Consider the following 18,268-nt stretch of genomic DNA (forward strand, 5'->3'; position numbering starts at 1 on the left):
TTTTTTCCTTTTTGCAGGGGGAGGGACAGGAGACAGGGTCTCACCCTGGCTGATCTAGAAATCCACTTGAACTCAGAGATCCACCTGCTCCTGCCCTAGTAACACTGGAATTAAAGGGGCACAAGGCCACAGGAGGCTCCCATTTTTAATTCAAACCCCTTCAAATATATTGTACCATTATGAGCCTAATAAAACTTATCCACCGGTCAAGATAAGCCCACTAGTTGGTAGACTGTTTAAAAGCATCCATTTCCACTTGAGGGAAAACTTAAGAGCAAATACAATATAAAACATTCCAGAGAAGGCACTTTGTTTTCTGATAAAGCAACAGTTGGAACTATGTCAAGCTCACATCCCTGTCTCTTAACTATCTCCCCTCTTAGCCTAATGCCTCAAGATGCCTAAAGTTGTGTGTGTTCTTTGACCTTAGCACTATGACATTAGCCTGAGAAACCCTGAATAGTAAGAAAGAGAAGAATTGGAGCCAGAAAGAACAGTTCTCCCCTTCACAGTCAAGCAAGTCATTTAACTTCTCTGCCCGTCGCTGTCCCCATGTAATGGAGACACTATCTTTATTGCAGAGTTGCTTAAGGATAGAATTAACTGAGATAATGTCAGAAGTCAGTATGAGACTTAGCACAGACGACACCATCATGATATACACAAGACACAATAGAAACTGAATACTCTTTAGGGCACACATTACTCTTTGAATATTGTAGTTACACAAAGTGGTACTTCACAAAAGAGATCCCAGATCCCGTCCTAAGACAATACTACCGAGGTAGTCATCCCCAGATCCCACTCCCTGATTCACAGAAACAAAATGAATCTCTGGATCTTTGGAAAGAGTCTGAAGGTGCACGGAGGAGGTGCTCGGACACTAAAGTGAAATCAGTTCCTTCGAACAGTAGTATACCTGCTTGTCCTGTGTGGCTGCGGCAACTGTTCTATGACCTGACTGATGGAACCACACGGACCCAGATGAGAAGCATCCACAGGGTCTGAAAAGACAAAACAGTAATTGGATAGTACACAAAAGATATTTGCCACCAAACTTTAGTGCAAAGTCAGGAGTTTGGGCAACAGCAATCAAATCTGACACATTAAGACGTCCTGAGGGTGCGAAGGCTTGCTGTACACTAGGTAACACACTAGCCTCAACACATCATCCCAACGGCATGTTTAAATCATTCTGCACCAACCTGAAACCCTGAAAAAGACAGCTGAGCCTTCAAATGCTCACCTGCTGCTTTGTTTTCTTTCAGATGCTCATTGAACGGGCTATTCCTGTCTTCTTGTTCTTCTGCAGCTGGTTCTTCCGGATTCGACACAGTGTCCTAGAAAAGACACATGTGTAAGATCCTCACAGTAGACGAAGTAGTGCAAAATGGGCTTTTTGTGTGTGTGCGAATATGCTTGCTGGTTTTATTTTTTTTCCCACCAACTTTACCCAGAAGACAGTGATCTAAACACGAAGTTTTCTGGGTTACTCAGGATTAGGGGGTGAAAAATAAGAACTCAACTCTGTTCAATCATTTCCAAATACCGCATCACTCACCGACACGGGGTTCTCTTTGTGTATCTGCAGATTGGGAAGGTGTCGAGACAACACACTGAAGTGAGAGCCCGCATTGTCTTCCAGAACCTGGCTCTCAGGCTGAGAATCTTCAATTATCAGGCAAGGAGTATCTTGCTGAGAGAAATCTGAATCCAGCTGACTTCCACTAGGGTCCATCTGCTCCCCTGGAGTAGAATAACAAAAGATCAGTTCCGGAGAGTAACCCTACAAGCCTTCCTCACACAATCTAAGACTCAATAATAGGGCGGAAGTGCGGGAGCTAGGAAGGGGCCAGCCCGGGGCTCTTCTAAGTGGCACGCAAATGCAATCGCTCCAAGTACTTCCCCAGCTCCCTCCTCACCCCACGTTTCTCCGCTATTTACGACGAGTCTCTGGATCCTTCGGTCCCTCCCTCCCTCCTTTCTTTTCACCTTCCCGCAGACACCCTTCCCTCCTTCCTCACCTCTTCTCCCCGCCCCTTTCCATCCCCCCACAACTCTCCCCTCGCGCCTTGCCTCCTGCGAGCCCCAGGAAGACCTCTCGGCAACCTCGGCCAGGCGGGAAGCCCGCAGCCCTCACGCGGCCCCAGGACCACCGCGGCCGCCGCCTCCCCACCCCCTCCCGGGGCCCTCCAACCCCGTCCCCGTCACCGCCGCCATGCTTGCCACCCCGCCCCCTCCGGGCAGCCAGCCCTGCAAGCCTGCCACCTGGGCCTCCGCGGCCAGCTCGCCCCGCTTTGCTGCCAGCATTACCTGGCATCCCGGCGGGAGGTCCCTCGCGCTGGATCTAGAGGTCTCTGCACGCTTCCCAGGCCCCTCCAGGTCGATCCCCAGGTCGCCACTGTAGCCACCGCTGCCACCAGCCGCGAGCTCCCCCTTTTCCCGTCACGTCACTCAGGATCGGACCGCCCATTCGCTGCTGCGGCCCGCCACTCAGGAAAGCCTGTGGATGATAGGTGACTGGGACGGAGTGCCCGCCCCCCGCGTAAGAAAAGGAACACGGCGGCGCGTTTCCATGGCAGCATGGACGTCGCAGGCCCTCCCCCTAATACAGCCAGAATGACAGTACCCTTGAACCAAAGGGACATTGAGGGAGCATGAAACACGTCACCCTGCCTGCAGGACTGGGGTACTCACGACTCACATTTGGGAGTATTAACCTTTGCTGACTTCCATGGAAAAGGAGAGCCTCCGGGCTTTTCAAAGAAGGGGCAAAGAGAAGGAGGGTTGAGGATAGCTAGTACTTCAGAGATGGTGAAATGGAAGAGACAAGACTCCATGGGGTTTGCCAGTGACGATCAGGATTCCCTAGGTAGACCTCTGCCTGAATTCAAAGGACCTCAATTTCCCCACTCTGTCTCTGCCAGCTTTGGTCTTGTTATTTTATGTTGTCTGAAGGCCCCAGTGCCTCTTCTTGTTCCCACTCCTTTTCAAGCTTCGCATTTGTGTCTCTCTGCCCTTTCTTTTATGGGATTGCAGCAGCCTCAGACGCTTTGCACCTCTCTTTGAAAGAATTGAGCATTGTGATTCTCAAACTAGTGGCAAAGAGGACAGCTGTCGCCCCTACTAACTCAATGACCTAAAAGATCCAAGCCCAGAGATTTAATTACCCTAGTTATGGTGTCAGGGTCTTATAAAGGGTGTGGCAGCTGTGACAGCTATTAATGAACTGAGCCCGAGAGACATACGTGGTCTCGTTGTCGTTTTAATTTAAACTGCCACTGGATCTGGGCTAGAATTCTAACCAAGCAGCTGTAGTAGGGGAAGCAGCTAGCACAATGCCAAGTATATACATAGTAGCATTAAACAGGAGGCAGTCTTTCTACTCCAGACCCAGAATTACTTAGGCACAGCCCATGCATGAGTCTCAACTTCTAGAAATGCCCAGTTCAGCACTTGAAATAAGCTAAGCCTAGAGAGGCGCTTCCTACCAGCCAATATTCTCTCTGCAGCTATAAATAACAGTGATCATATTTTCATAACCCAAAAATCAAAGCATATTGTCTTCATGTCCGTTACTTGTGGCAACAAAAGGATGGGTTCAATGAAACTGTTCTGAAAAATCTAGGATCTATTATTCTTATAACTAGAATTCCTGTCTAGAATGTTTCACAAGTAGAGCAAAAATGACCCAAATCACAGACACATCTCACTTCTTAATCCTAAAATCATTCATAATTGACTCCTATGTCCCTCTGCTTCTGATGCTACTGAGTACTAGAGACCAAATCAATATAATCCTTTATATATATATATATCTCCACAGGGTTGGAGAGATGGCTCAGTGATTAAGAGCTCTCAATGTTCTTCTGAAGGTCCTGAGTTCAATTCCCAGGCCCCACGTGGCAGCTCACAACTGTCTGATGCCTTCTTCTGGTGTGTAGATATACATGCAGACAAAGTACCAATATACATAAAATATGTGAATAAATAAAAATTTTCAAATGTCCTTTAAAAAACAATCCACATCAGGCCCACACAGCTATACCAGAGCACTAAGAAAATCTATCTGCTCAGCTTCTCAGCTTGAGAGGGAAGAAGCCAAGTAGGTCCAGGAGCAGACAAACTGACGTTGATTCCTCCCCAGTTGTTCTGCAACTGGATAGTGCATGTCTCCTCCCCCACCCACCCCGAGATGTAAATATACAGGGCTTTCTGTTTACCCTGATGTTTAAAAAAAAAAAATTGTGTTTGTCAAAACTCATAAAACTAGGAGCTGGAGAGATGCTCAGAGGTTAAGGGCACTGGCTGCTTTTCCAGAGGACCTGGGTTCTTTTCCCAGCACCCACATAGTGCCTCACAACCCTAGGTCCAGGGGATCCCTCCATCGTCTGGCCTCCATGGACACTGTATGCACATACACACAAGCAAAAGCCCACATAAATCAAAGAAAAATAAGTCTAAAAAAAACCATTCCACTCATAAAACTAAGAACACATTAAAATTCACTAAACATGATTGAGATTAAGTAAATGAACCTGAGCCATGCCCACTACTAAATAAACAAGAGGTTTAAAAAAAGAAACCGCTGGGAAGGAAAACTGAATTCCTTGTTAGGCCGTGTGGCAATTAAATTAATCATTGTCGTCCCAGAGGACCAGAAAATGTTGGCAGGATGGCTACCCTCGGGGCTAGAACCCATTGTACCCAGGTGAGCCCAAGCTTCGATGGGCCCCTGCAAGGAAGAAGCATCTGCACCTCCATTTGCAGGTACGTCTTTCCTTAGGCCACCTCACCCTCAGAAAGTTAATCTCTCTCTAAAGCCCTCCCTCAGAGGAAATTTTCACAAGATGCTGGGTTAACTTGCTTTAACGTTTAAGATGCCTCATTGTCAGGAGACATTTCTTCTAATTAACTCGCCTAAATCCTGTCTTCTAAAGCTTAAAGCCATCTCCTCTTAAGTTGCCTTTAACTAATTAATATCTTGAAAACCTACAGAGAATCTCATACAATTAGGATCATCCCATTGGGTCCTACAATTCCTTAATAAATGTCAGCCAATCAAACAACAAAAGTAAATGTGACCTGACTCCGCTTGTCAAGACTTTTTCTCATGTTTCCTCGCAGATTTATCCAAACGAAAGAACCCCTGCCAGTTTCGTCCTCACTGACCATGTGTTTCATGGTTGTCAATGGGAAAGAGAGCTTTGGACCTCAGTGGCAAGAACTCCATTGAGGATCTGACAAACATTTATTTAACAACAGGGTCACAATTGGGCATCCCCTCTATGCTGTGGGAGTAAAGTATTCTAAGCTGACTTATTATTAATCTATTCTTGATTCTAACCGTCAGGCTGCCTTCTGTTATGTATGAACCTACAAAATCATGGCCAGTCACATACCAGGTATAATTAACAGCATGTATTATTATGTTTTCACCTTGTGGCAGGTACTAGGATGCTCAACATAACCTCACCTAATAGCATACTCTTTGAGAGGTACAGATAAACAAATCAAGGCTTAAAGAGATGAAAAAAAAAGTGGAACAAGGTCTCTGAGTTACTAAGAGTCACCATTTGAACTCAGTCTGTATAGTTCAGAGGTTAACAGTGACAAATTGCTGAACAGTTAACACATAGCCTTTGTTTTGTTTCAGAATGTATTTTCACTCAAATACTGATTATAGGTATTCCCACTGTTTCGGAGACTCAGAATTTAACGAACGTGAAGAAAGCAGGGGAAACTGAGACTTTGTCCACACTGCATCCGTGAAGAGGTGATGATAAGAGCAAGATGTGAAAGCGAACCAGCCTGAGGTCATTTAGGAACTTGTGAACGTAACTCTAGGACGATTCTCCTACCAATCCCTGCGACAGGAACCATCCTAGACAGCATTCCTCAGCTCCACTCACCTCCTCTGTCGATCTTTCTCATTAAAAACTTATTAGCCTAGTGTAGTGGCACACACCTTTAATCCTAGCACTTGGAAGGCAGAGGCAGGAGGATGTCTGTGAGTTCGAAGCCAGAGTGGTCTATAGAGAGAGTTACAAGCCAGCCAGGGATAGAGAGAGGCCTTGTCTTAAAAAACAAAGAAACACAAAATTAATTTTTAAAAAATTACAAAATGATTAGAAACAATATGACAAAATGTTAATGTGTTGATCTAGGCAGAGTGTTCATGGCGACATGCAACATTTGTTTTTCTTTATTATCTATTTGAAGTTTATTTGTTTTTGTTTTAGACTAGCTGTCAGGCAGTTGAGGCCACCATACCCAGTGTCTGATTATTCTTTTTTAATCATGGGAAAATAAAGCCAAGTGTGGTAGCTCATATCTTTAATCTCAGACTGAGAGGATTACAGCAGGGGCTCTGAGGTCCAGGCTAGCCTAGAACTAGCTACAGAGTGACACCTTGTACATGAAAATTTATTATTTTAACCACTTTTAAACCATTAGTTGGTTTGGGATTATGTCCATTCATTGGTTGGATTTATTTTATATATATATATATATATATATATATATATATATATATTTGTGTTTTAATTTTACACATCAGCCATGGGTTCCCCTGTCCTCACCCCTCCCCCCTCCCGCCCCCACTCCCACCTTCTCCCCATCCCCTCCCCACCATTCCCATCTCCTCCAGGGCCAAGACTCCCCTGGGGATTCATTTAAACCTGGTGGATTCAGTACAGGCAGGTCCTGTCACCTCCTTCCAGACTGAGCAAAGTGTCCCTGTGTAAGCCCAAGGTTCCAAACAGCCAGCTCATGCACTAAGTGGATTTCTTTTTTATTTCAAAATAGAGTTTCATACTTTAGTCCAGCCTGGCCTAAGACTCTATGTGTAAACGAAGCTAGCCTCAAAGTTGTGGCAGTCTTATGAGTTCTGGGATTAAAACCATGGACTACTAGCACACTTGGACATTTTACTCTTCTTTAAGTATATAGCTTGTTAGCATTGGCACATTCACACTATACAGTAAATCATCACCTTCTTCTGTGTATTTTTCTTCTTTATAACTATCCCCATTAAATGTTCACTCCTGATCCTCCTCTCCTGAAACCCAGCAATCGCTATTCCACTGTCTGTTGATAGGAGTTTACCTGCTGTAGGCATCTTATCAGTCTGATTCAATAGCTGTCCTCTGTGTCTGATCTGGCTTATTTCATTTAACACAATATCATCAAGGTCATTCATACTGCAGTTTATCAGAATTTCCTTCTCTTCCTTTTCCTTTTTTCTTTCTTTCTTTCTTTTTTTTTTTTTTTTGTTTGTTTGTTTGGTTTTGTTTTGGGTTTTTATTGTTTGAGTTTTTGTTTGTTTGTTTGTTTTTTGAGACAGGGTTTCTCTGTGTAACCCTGGCTGTCCTGGAACTCACTCTGCAGACCAGGCTAGCCTTGAACTCACAGAGATCCACCTGCCTCTGCCTCCCAAGTGCTGGAACTAAAGGTGTTCACCACCCCCCACTTGACTTCCTTTTTCTTTTGTGTCATTGAGACTGGCCTCAAATTTGAGCTCCTGATCCAGCTGTATCAATCTTCCAAGCACTGGTATTAGTGACATGTGCTACCTTGCCACTTGTGTTCCCAAGCACAAGTTTAACTGTGATTAGCTGCAGTTTTCTCCCTTCCATCGTGTGTGTGTGTGTGTGTGTGTGTGTGTGTGTGTGTGTGTGTGTGTACTTTTATAAGGATGTTTATGGAAGTCAGAGGACAACCTCAGGCATCATTTCTTCTCAGGTGCTATCCACCTTGCTCTCACTGGCCTGAGGCTCACCCAATAGGCTGAATAGAAAGCCTCAAGGATCCAAATGTATGTCTCAGCCTTCCAAAGCCTAGCCTTGTACCAGCCACTTTACATGGATTCTAGGGATCAAACACAAGCATGAGCAACAAGTACTTTATCAGTTAAACTGTCCCCCAACCCTCTCCTCCACCTTTTCCATCCCTTAGCCTAAACTAGGCATTGTACACACCTGTAATCCCAGCACTCAAAGTCTGAGGCAAGAGGATCAAATGTTTGAGACTAGGTTGGGTTACATTGGAAAACCCTGAGAAGAGAGGCAGGGGAGAGAGAGAGAGAGAGAGAGAGAGAGAGAGAGAGAGAGAGAGTGAGAGAGAGATTAAATATTCAGACCAAAGAACTGAGCTCTACCTGTAACCACTTACCTAGAAACAAAAGGCAGAATCAAGCACACACATGCAAATAAATAAATAAATAAATAAATAAATAAATAAATAAATAAAATCTGAGTATAATATCAGATCAGGCCAACCTTGGCTATATAGTGACTTCAAGACCAGCTTGGGCTACATGAAACCCTGCCTTGGCCAGGTGGTGGTGGTGGTGGTGGTAGTGGTGGCACACGCCTTTAATCCCAGCACTCGGGAGGCAGAGGTAGGTGGATCTCTGTGAGTTCGAGGCCAGCAAGTTCCAGGATAGGCTCCATAGCTACACAGAAAAAACCCTGTCTCAAAAACAGCAAACAAACAAACAAACAAAATAAAAACAAAAGAAACCCTATCTCATGAGAAGAAGAGGAGGAGGAGAAGAACAAGGATAATGGAAAGGGGGTAGGAGGAAACAATTTCAGTGTCCTTAAGCTGTTAAATGTTTGCTCATCTTCTGAGGGTATGTGTGTGCACGCACGTGTGTGTGTGTGTGTGTGTGTGTGTGTGTGTGTGTGTGTGTGTGTGTGTGTGCACTCACCTGTACACACAGCATATGGTTGGGTCCTGCTTCCCTTCACTCTACTGAGTCACATCATCAATTCTGTAGTGTCTTTGGATCTCAGGAAGTAGCTCAGTGGTACAGTGCCTGCCTAGCATGTATGAGGCTCCTGAGCACACTCGGCACCACAGAAGGAAGTGGGGTAGAAGTGAGGACCTTCATGATAAAGTTTACTGTTGGTGTTTGGTTGCGGGGGCTGTTGTTGCTGTTATTTTGAGACAGAGTTTCCTGTATTCCAGGCTGTCCTCAACTGTGTGGCTGAGGATGAACTCAAAGTTTTCATCCTCCTGCATATTCACCTCCAGAAGGCTGAATTACAGGTGTTTGCCGCCATATCTAGTTTAGAAAGGTCTTTCAATAGGAGAAAAGCAAAACAAAACTAGCCAGATGTAGTGGTATATATCCTAGTACCTTAAAAACAAAAGGAACGGGAGGTTAATGTGAGTTGGACGGAGCTAGGGAGCAAATTAGTGGTAAGAACAGTTTAGTATGTCTTGGCCAAGCTCATGTATGCTTACTGCAGAGTCTCTGATGAATATGCCAGAGAAAGTAAAACTCACTTCTGACCAAAAGTTTCTCCACAAGCTCACCTTCATTAATTTCAATTTTCTTACACACAAGGTCCTATTTTTACTTAGTGTAGTAGTACAGGAAGAGTGAAGTAAAAGACATCTTCAAGGAACTTAGAGTCTAGAGAAAGATGACAATGGTTATGGTAGTCCATACCTGTAATCCCAGCTCTTGGGTGGAAAAGACAGGAGGGTAAGGAGGTCAGGACCAGCCTTGGAGATGTACGCCACTCCAGGCCACTCTGGATTACATGAGACCTACCTGCTGTGGGCAGGATAGTGCAAAAAGTCAACAGAAGTACTGAAAGAGGGCTGGCAAGATGGCTCCCCAGGTAAGGGTACTTGCCACCAAGCTTGAAGACCTGAGTTCACTTCCAGGTGGAAGAAGAGAACAGACTCTCCTAAGATGTCCTCTGACCTCCATCTGGGCACTATGGTATTGGCATGCATCCCTGTATACACATAAATAGATGTAATAAAAACGGGTTTTTTTAAAAGATTTATTTATTTATTATACACACAGTGTTCTGTCTGCATGTGTCCTTGCAGGCCAAAAGAAAGCACCAGATCTCATTACAGATGGTTGTGAGCCACCATGTGGTTGCTGGGAATTGAACTCAGGACCTCTGGAAGAACAGTCAGTGCTCTTAACCACTGAGCCATCTCTCCAGCCCAATAAAAACTTTTAAAGACATGTGTTTTTTTTGTTGTTGTTGTTGTTGGGGTGGTTTGTTGTTGTTTGGTTTAGTTGTTTGTTTTTGGTTTTTTGAGACAGGGTTTCTCTGTGTAACCCTGACTGTCCTGGAACATGCTCTATAGACCAGGCTGACTTCTGAACTCACAGAAATCCACCTCACTGCCTCCCAAGTGCTGGGACTAAAGGCATGTGCCACCAATGTCCAGCTTAAAGACATATTTTTTAAAGAATTGCAAAAAAAATTTAAAGTGAAAACAAAGAATTTTAGTAAAGCCATTCTAATAAATAGTTATTGAGGAGTTACTATGTTTTAAATTCCATTTTATATTGCTCCTTGATCTCATCCAGCCTCATTGCTATACATCCATCCATACCATTATATGCTAATAACATCCAACTTATTATCTTTATCCCATACCTTTTTCCCATGTTCCAAACTGAAGTATATAACTCCTCACTTAATATTTTCATGTGGATGTCCAGTTGACACCCAAAGGCAACATGTTTAAATTAAACTCATCTCTCTACTAATGTGCTCCACCAACAAATGCTAACTTCATTCACCCAGATGCTTACTTTTTTTAATGGTAGAAGATTACTATTATTATTATTGTTGTTGTTGTTGTTGTTGTTTTAAGAAAAGGCCTTGATATAGAGCCTGGCCAGTTTGAAATTTATTGTGTAGCCTTGGCTGGCCTTAAACTTTTGGTGATCCATCAGCCTCAGTCTCCAGAATTATAGTTGTATGCCACCACATCCAGCTCAGAGATTGTGTGTGTGTGTGTGTGTGCGTGTGTGTGTGTGTGTGTGTGTGTGTGTGTGTGTGTGTGTACATGCAAGTTTGAGACAGGATCTCATACAATGGGGTCAAAGGAGAGCATTGGAGATCCTGAAGCTAGAGTTCAGACAGTCATAAGCTATCCATTGTATTTCCTGGGAACTGAACTCGGGTCCTCTGCAAGAATATCAAGTGTCTTAATGGTTGAGCCATCATTCCAGTCCCTATACTATAATTTCAATGACTAACTTAAATGTTTAAAATTTTTGTCATTAGCATGTGTGCATACGTGCACATATATGCCATGCTGTGCATATAGATGTCAGAAATTGGTTCTCTCCTTCAACCATGAATTTCAGGGATCAAATTCAGGTTGTCAGGCTCACAAGGCACCTTAGTCACTGAATCATCTCACTGGGTCTTATGATTGTAACTTTATAGATGTGGGTGCCAAAGCACAGAGAAGGTAAGCAGCTGGCCCAAATTCGCATGATTAACAAGCGGAAGCTGTGTTTAAAGGTTCTCTCTTAAGTTCTTTGTGGAAGGGGACAGAACCTTATTCCACAAATTAAGACTAAAGGTAAACACAACTACATAAACCCTTTGATGAGAATTAAGAACAAAGGAGAAAGGGACAGGCAAGAGAAGAGGAGGATGGCTGAGGGGAAGGTGACAGGCTAAAGATGAAGGAGAGGGTGAGGGCAGGCTAGCCACAGACATGACTCTGCAGAGGGGAGCTAGGCACTGGAAGCTCCCTCTGGGGGGCCAGGAATCTGCTCTTCCTGACTTCAAATCTGTAAAGACTCCCATCCTTTATTTAAATCAATATGGTATTGTTCATTTGTCACTCTACTTTGAAAAAGAGGGATCATCACTAAAATAGATTATAAAAAGCTAGTATATGTTTGAATAAAGATCTAAGTTTTAAGTGTTCGTTATTGGTTGAGCTGATAGCATCTTATTCTGCAGGTAGATAACTACCAAACAGTGGTAAGGCTACTAATTGCTTTGATGAAGGATCTTAAAAAAAAAAAAAAAAAAAAAACTAATAAGGAAAAAGTACTTGTGATTTTGTGATACCAAAAGGGAATAATATTTTTCAACCCACACATTCTCTGAAAGAACAGAAACATACTTTATGAATATTCTGGAGAGGGTGGTGTATGTACAAAATTTGTCTCACATAGTCATGGCCTCCAAACTAAGCTGACCAGACACACCATCTCCAACACCACAAAGACAGCCCTTAAGCTTGCCCTGTCTAAGGAACAGCTTTTCTCAGACTAAAGGAGAGGATAGAGCCAGGCAATTTGGCTCAAGCCTGCAATTTAATATTAGAAAGACAGAGGGGCAAGAGGCTCATGAATTCAAGTCTAGCCTGGGCTACATGGCAAAACCCTGTCAAACAAAAGTTGGAGTGGAGTGTGGAGATGTTGACGTGGGTAAATTGCTCACCATTCAAGCATGAGGGCCTGAGTTTAGATCCCCAGAACTCACACAAACCCAGACCAGGTAGAACGTGTCTTAACTCCACAACACCTAGAGTAAAATGGAAGAGAGCAACAGGAGAGTCCCTAGAAACTCACAGGCTAGCTAGCCTGGCACGTGCAGCAGCAGCAGCAGCAAGAGCCTCTGTTTCAAACAAGATGAAAGGTGAGAACACACACACACACACACACACACACACACACACACACACACACACACACACGTTATCCCACCCCAGTCAGAATGGCCATTGTGTTCATGTTTGTGCTTAGAAGGGCTTATACACTGTTGGTGAAAATGTAAATTACCTAGCAACTATGAAAATCAGTATGTAGATGCCCCCCAAATAAGATTGTATGATCCAGCTGGGCAGTGGTGGTGCACACCTTTAATCCCAGCACTCGGGAGGCAGAGGCAGGCGGATCTCTGTGAGTTTGAGGCCAGACTGGTCTACAGAGTGAGTTCCAGGGCAGCCAGGGCTACACAGAGAAACCCTGTCTCAAAAACCAAAAACCAAACAAAAAAAGCCAAGTTCCTTCTCACCCCAATCTGTCAGAGATTAACTCGTGTCTTTTTAGGGTTTGAGTCCAGGACCTTACAGACGAGCCATCTGTTCATGCTAGAAGGTGACCCTGTGACTGCTGGTATGCATTATGATCATGGTATTTTTCCCCAGAGCCGAGGATAAGCCTCTAAGGCAGCAATCCTGTAACCCGACACTCTTCTCTCTGCATAAAGAATGCTTTCCAGGCAGAACCAAACCCAGCACGGGCTGGGAATCTGAGCTCCCTTTGGATATTTTGGTTGATAAGACCATGCAACCTAGCAGAGCAGGCTGAAGTTCTGCCGCATGAGCTCAGACCCCAGAACAATCGATGACGACAACACTCAGCAGGAGAGAAGTCAGAGAGAAGCAGGCATCTCTCATGTAAGAATTACCAGAACTAGGGTTGGGGATTTAGCTCAGTGATAGAGCGCTTGCCTAGCAAATGCAAGGCCCTGGGTTTGATCCTCAGCTCAAAAAAAAAAAAAAAAAAATTACCAGAACTGGATTCAGTCTTGTGGAGATCTTAAGCTTGGACTTACGCTTCCCTTTCCCACCAACACTCACAATTCAGAGTGAGTCTAATTAATTAGAATAAAGCTATGCTTTTTCTCATGAGGACAGCTGCACTATCTTAACTATCAAGCATGAGATTATTTTCAGAAAAACCTTAGCGCGATGCCTCTTCCATCTTCTTGATTTATCTATCAATTAAGTCATCACTATGCATTGGTATATGGTGGAAGCCTAACTGTGATTTCCCTAATTAGTTTAAACATACCCAAAGTAATACTAGCTTCATACTAGCTTTCATACCACTTATTCTGTGTGGAACATGTGTGTATATGCTGGTGAATGTGCATATGTCCACATGTGTGAAAGCCAGAGGTTAACCTCAGGTGTGTTCCTGAGGACTTTCTTAGTTAGGGTTACTATTGCACTTAAAAAAAAAAAAAAAAAAGACCAAAAGCAACTTGGGGAGAAGAGGGTTGTTTTTTTGTTTGTTTTTTGTTTGTTTTGTTTTTGTTTTGTTTTGTTTTCAGCTTACAGTTGCAAATCACAGCCCATCAGCGAGGGAAGTCAGCACAGGAACTGAGGCAGAGCAGGAACCTGGAGGCAGAGGTTGATGCAGAGGCCTTGGAGGGGTGCTGCTTATGGACTTGCTCAGCCTGCTTTCTTACACAGCCCAGGACCACGTGCCCAGGGCAACACCACCAACAATGGCTGAGCCCTCCCATATCAATCTCTAACTAAGACAATGCACCACAGACTTGCCTACAGGGAAATCTTAGGAAGGCATCTTCTTAATGAAATCCTTCCAAACCACCCTAGTTTATGTCAAGTGGGCATAAACTACTCAGGGCAGGACTCCTGTCTACCTTATTGGTTTGCTTTTATTTATTATCTATCTAGTGTGTATGTCTGCATCTATGTCGGTCTATACAGTATGTGCAAGTCTGGTGCCCACAGAGGCTAGAAAAGGGCATCAGTCCCCTGAAGTTATATATAGTTGTGAGTCACTATGTAGATGTTTAGAATTGAACCCTGGTTCTGGGAAAGATTATTCAGTCTCCTGACCCCTGGCCCATCTCTACAGCAACCCCCAGAATACCGTTTTTGTTTTACTTTATTTATTAAGACAGTGTCTCTCACAGAAACATGGAGCTTGTCAATTAAGTTAAGCTGGTTGGCCTGCAAAACCCAAGGATCCTTCCGTCTCTGCCTCCTTAAGTGCTGGGGTTACGAGCACATACCACCATGTTGGACTTTTCATGTGGGTTGTAGAGATTAAACTCTGACTCTCGTGCTTACACAGAAAGGACTTCATGGACTGAACTGTCTCCCTGGTCCTTCAGTTTGTGCTTTGCACCTAGGCCACTGAGCACCTAAGGAAAAGTCTGTGCAAGTGTGTTCCTCCTCCTCCTTCTCTTGCACTAGTGAACTTCTCTTTCAGTGGTAGACCCTCAGAGATGCTTTATATGAGTCGATGGCCCTTCGACACACATAATTCAAAGGCATTAGCTGTACCCTACGTCTGTCACGGGGGAGTCCTATAAGATCGTCTGTGATGGGCAAAGGGGTCCATAGTTAAATGAAACATTAAAGTGGGCACACAGTCACCTAGAACAACTGTATGTACCTTACATTTGCAAATAGCACAGGTTCCCAACAATCCTTTGGGTCTGTGATTTGTTCTTTGCTTTGTTTTTGATTTAAGACAGAGTGTTACTATGTAATCCTGCATGGCCTGGAACTCACCATGTAGTCCAAGCTGGCTTTGAATTCAGAGGTGCACCTGCTTTTGCTAGGACTAAAGGCCTGTACCACCATACACCAATAGATGGGCCCTTGAGTAACATACTTTTTCTTTTTCTTTTCTTTTCTTTTTCTTTTTTTTTTTTTTTTTTTTTTTTGAGACAGGGTTTCTCTGTGTAGCTTTGCGGCTTTCCTGGAACTCACTCGGTAGCCCAGGCTGGCCTTGAACTCACAGAGATCTGCCTGGCTCTGCCTCCCGAGTGCTGGGATTACAGGTGTGCGCCACCACCACCCAGCTAACATACTTTTTCTATGTGACTTCTGCCAAAGCAGAATTTAAACTTAAGACACAAAACAGGTAGACCTCTTGTTTTAAAACGTACTTCATCTTTGTTTTGTGAGACAGAGTCTGTTACACAGCACAGAGTAACCTTCAATTTGCTGTGTAACCAGGGATGGTCTTGAACTCCTGCTCTCCCTGTTTCTAACTCCCAAGTGCTGGGATGACAGGTGTGTGCCACCTTTATTTACCTTTCTAAGATTTTCCCATATATATTTTCTGTCATTATAAATCCTGGAGCAGCTGGGTGGTAGGCAGCACATGCCTTTAATCCCAGCATTCAGGAGGCAGAGACAGGGGATCTCTGTGAGTTCGAGGTCAGCCTGGTCTACAAAGTGAGTTCTAGGACAGCCAGAGCTATTACACAGAGAAAACCTGTCTTGAAAAAAAAAAAAAACAAACAAACAAAAAAACAAAAAAACCAAATAAATAAATAAAGTAATTAATTCTGGGGTATAGGGGCTGGAGAGATGAATCAGTGGTTAAGAATGATTGTTGCTCTTGCAGAGGACCAGAGTTTGTTCCCAGCATCCACACTGGGCAGCTCACAACTACCTATAATACCACTTTTTTTAGTTTTTTTTTTTTTGGGGGGGGGGTCTCTATGGCTACCGAAACTCATGTGCTCATACACATACACACACACACACACACACACACACACACACACAAAAAAAAAAAAAAAAAAAAAAAAAAAAAAAAAACCCTGCCCAGACATCTTGGAGCACACCTTTAATCCTAGCACTCAGGAGGCAGAGACAGGTAAATCTCTGAGTCTGAGGCCAGCCTGGTCTACAGAGTGGGTTCATTCAAGCCAGGGCTATATAGGAAGACCATTTCAAAAAGAAAAAAATCTGGAGCATACATGCAAAAACACTCCAGCTTTCTTTACAGAGCACTTGGTGCAATTGTTATATGTATAATTTAACATTTAAAATATATTCTTGTTGCCTGGGTGGTGGTGGCACACACCTGTAATCCCAGCACTCACTCGGGAGGCAGAGCCAAGTGGATCTCTGAGATTTTAAGGCCAGCCTGGTCTACACATCGAGATCCAGGACAGGCACCAAAACTACACAGAGAAACTCTGTCTTGAAAAACTGATGGAGTTTTGCTTGTTTGAGACAGGGCCTCACTAAGTAGCCCAGTCTGGCCTTGACTCTAACAATCCTCCTGCCTTGTCTTCCTGTGTGTTGGGATCAACAGACACACTCCACCACTACACCCAGCTTTTCAAACATTTTCTGATGCTATAATGATAGTAATGGAAACATCACCCAGAAGAGGATGATGAAGAGATACCTGGAGCCAATCTTTCTATGACATTGTCTGCTTTTGGCAAAGGGACTCACTGACTACTTACTTATCCAGAACACATCATCACAGGCTGCATTTCCAGCCATAATTACTAAGCCTTGATTCTAGCAGGGTCTGGAATCAGAGTCCTATATTTCTGCCCCTACCATCTAATCTGTGTGCGATTCCTCCTGTACCATTTACATCTATTGTCTAATGTCTGTGAGACTTACTGGAAGCAGACTACTTAACTGCCGCTGTCCTTTCTACAGAGACCCTTTGCTAGTTAAAAGCCTCATCTCTACAGTTGCTATGGAAACTGTTCCCTTCCTCTCCCCACAATCCATTCTGGCTCCCTGCTTCATGTGCTCCTCGTTATGATTGTAGTAGAAAAGGACTGCACGTTTTTCCATGCCCTTTTCCAGATTCAGATCTACAACTGGCGGCCTGTGTGAAGAGGCACCCTACCACCTGATATCCTGACAGTACTGTTCCTGTCACTGCTACAAAAAGGATTTTCACAGCCATGTCTAAAATATGTACAGTATGGACTGGCTGGTTAGCTATAATATGTTTCATGATAAGGCTGGGATTTTCTGTGAGGTACTTAACAATCAGAGCATGGCTCAGTGGCAGCCTTTGTTCCATCAGGCATTATCGTTACTCTTTTCTATCTTTGTGGGGAGTGGGATTTCATGTGTGCGCATGTGAGTGTGTTAGGACAACTTGGAGTGTTGTTCCTCAGACACCCTCTACTCCTTTGTTTAATATAGCAGGGTCTCCCATTGACCTGGAACTTCACCAGGTAGGCTAGGCTAGCTGTCCAGCAAGCTTCCAGGGACCCACCAGTCTCTCCCTCCCACCTCACCATCTCTGGGATTACAAGTGCACACCACTGTGCCTGGCTCTTTAGGGTTCTGAGAATCTGAACTCAGTCCTCTTGCTCGCAAGGGTAATACTCTGCCAACGGAACCATCTCCCCAACCCCTCTTTTCTTATGCCATCTCCAAAGTGCAAGGTAAATGGAAGAAAAAGCAAGTATTGCTGGAGCCTAGAGACAGGTCTTCTGTCTGATACATACAACAGAAATAATCAGGATAAGAGATGTTGTAGTAGTGGAGACACTTTGAGAAATCGGGGTGGTGGCAAGGAGAGGGGAGTGAGAGAGGGAGAGAGGGAGAGGGAAAGAGAGAGAACATTAATTCAGTTCTGTACAGTAACTGCCCCCCCCTCCTAAGGTTATCCACTGTGTCACATCACTAGTAGTTGGGAAGTTCTTTCCTGGGTTTTACGCAAAACCTCTGCGCTGCTGTCTGAGCTCACTGCACTCAGCAGAGATGGAGACTAGCCAACCACTATCCTTGGAATAACAACTCACTAGGGACTCGGGGCAGGAAGGTCATCCTGTCCCCTTCAATAATGCCGCAACCCGCCTGACCACGCCCAGAGCTCGGGGCAAGGACAGGGAAACCCAGGTTAGGGACCTGGACTCTAGCAGGTAACAAAGGCGGGGGGGAGAGAAAAAAAACGGAAAAGAAAAAAAAAAATCCAGACAACGATAACACC

General features: G+C 44.1%; 1 protein-coding gene across 5 annotated transcripts in view; it reads right to left on the reverse strand.

Moving 5' to 3' along the window:
- Positions 1 to 18,268, reverse strand: part of Tp53bp1 (tumor protein p53 binding protein 1) — a 91,408-nt gene that overhangs the window by 72,029 nt on the left and 1,111 nt on the right. For 4 of the 5 annotated variants that reach the window (XM_036183486.1, XM_036183487.1, XM_036183488.1 and 1 more), the window contains exons 2-5: positions 2,314 to 2,503; positions 1,562 to 1,746; positions 1,247 to 1,340; positions 920 to 1,004 (exon numbers count right to left, since the gene is read on the reverse strand). In XM_036183486.1, coding sequence (XP_036039379.1) covers positions 920 to 1,004; positions 1,247 to 1,340; positions 1,562 to 1,746; positions 2,314 to 2,320 — 371 coding nt within the window. In that variant the 5' untranslated portion in view covers positions 2,321 to 2,503. Of the gene's footprint in view, positions 1 to 919; positions 1,005 to 1,246; positions 1,341 to 1,561; positions 1,747 to 2,313; positions 2,587 to 18,268 lie in introns of those variants that run through there. The other variant, XM_036183485.1, reaches the window with a different exon arrangement.

This window comes from Onychomys torridus, chromosome 4 (genome assembly GCF_903995425.1).
Source record: "Onychomys torridus chromosome 4, mOncTor1.1, whole genome shotgun sequence".
Classification (NCBI taxonomy): domain Eukaryota; kingdom Metazoa; phylum Chordata; class Mammalia; order Rodentia; family Cricetidae; genus Onychomys; species Onychomys torridus.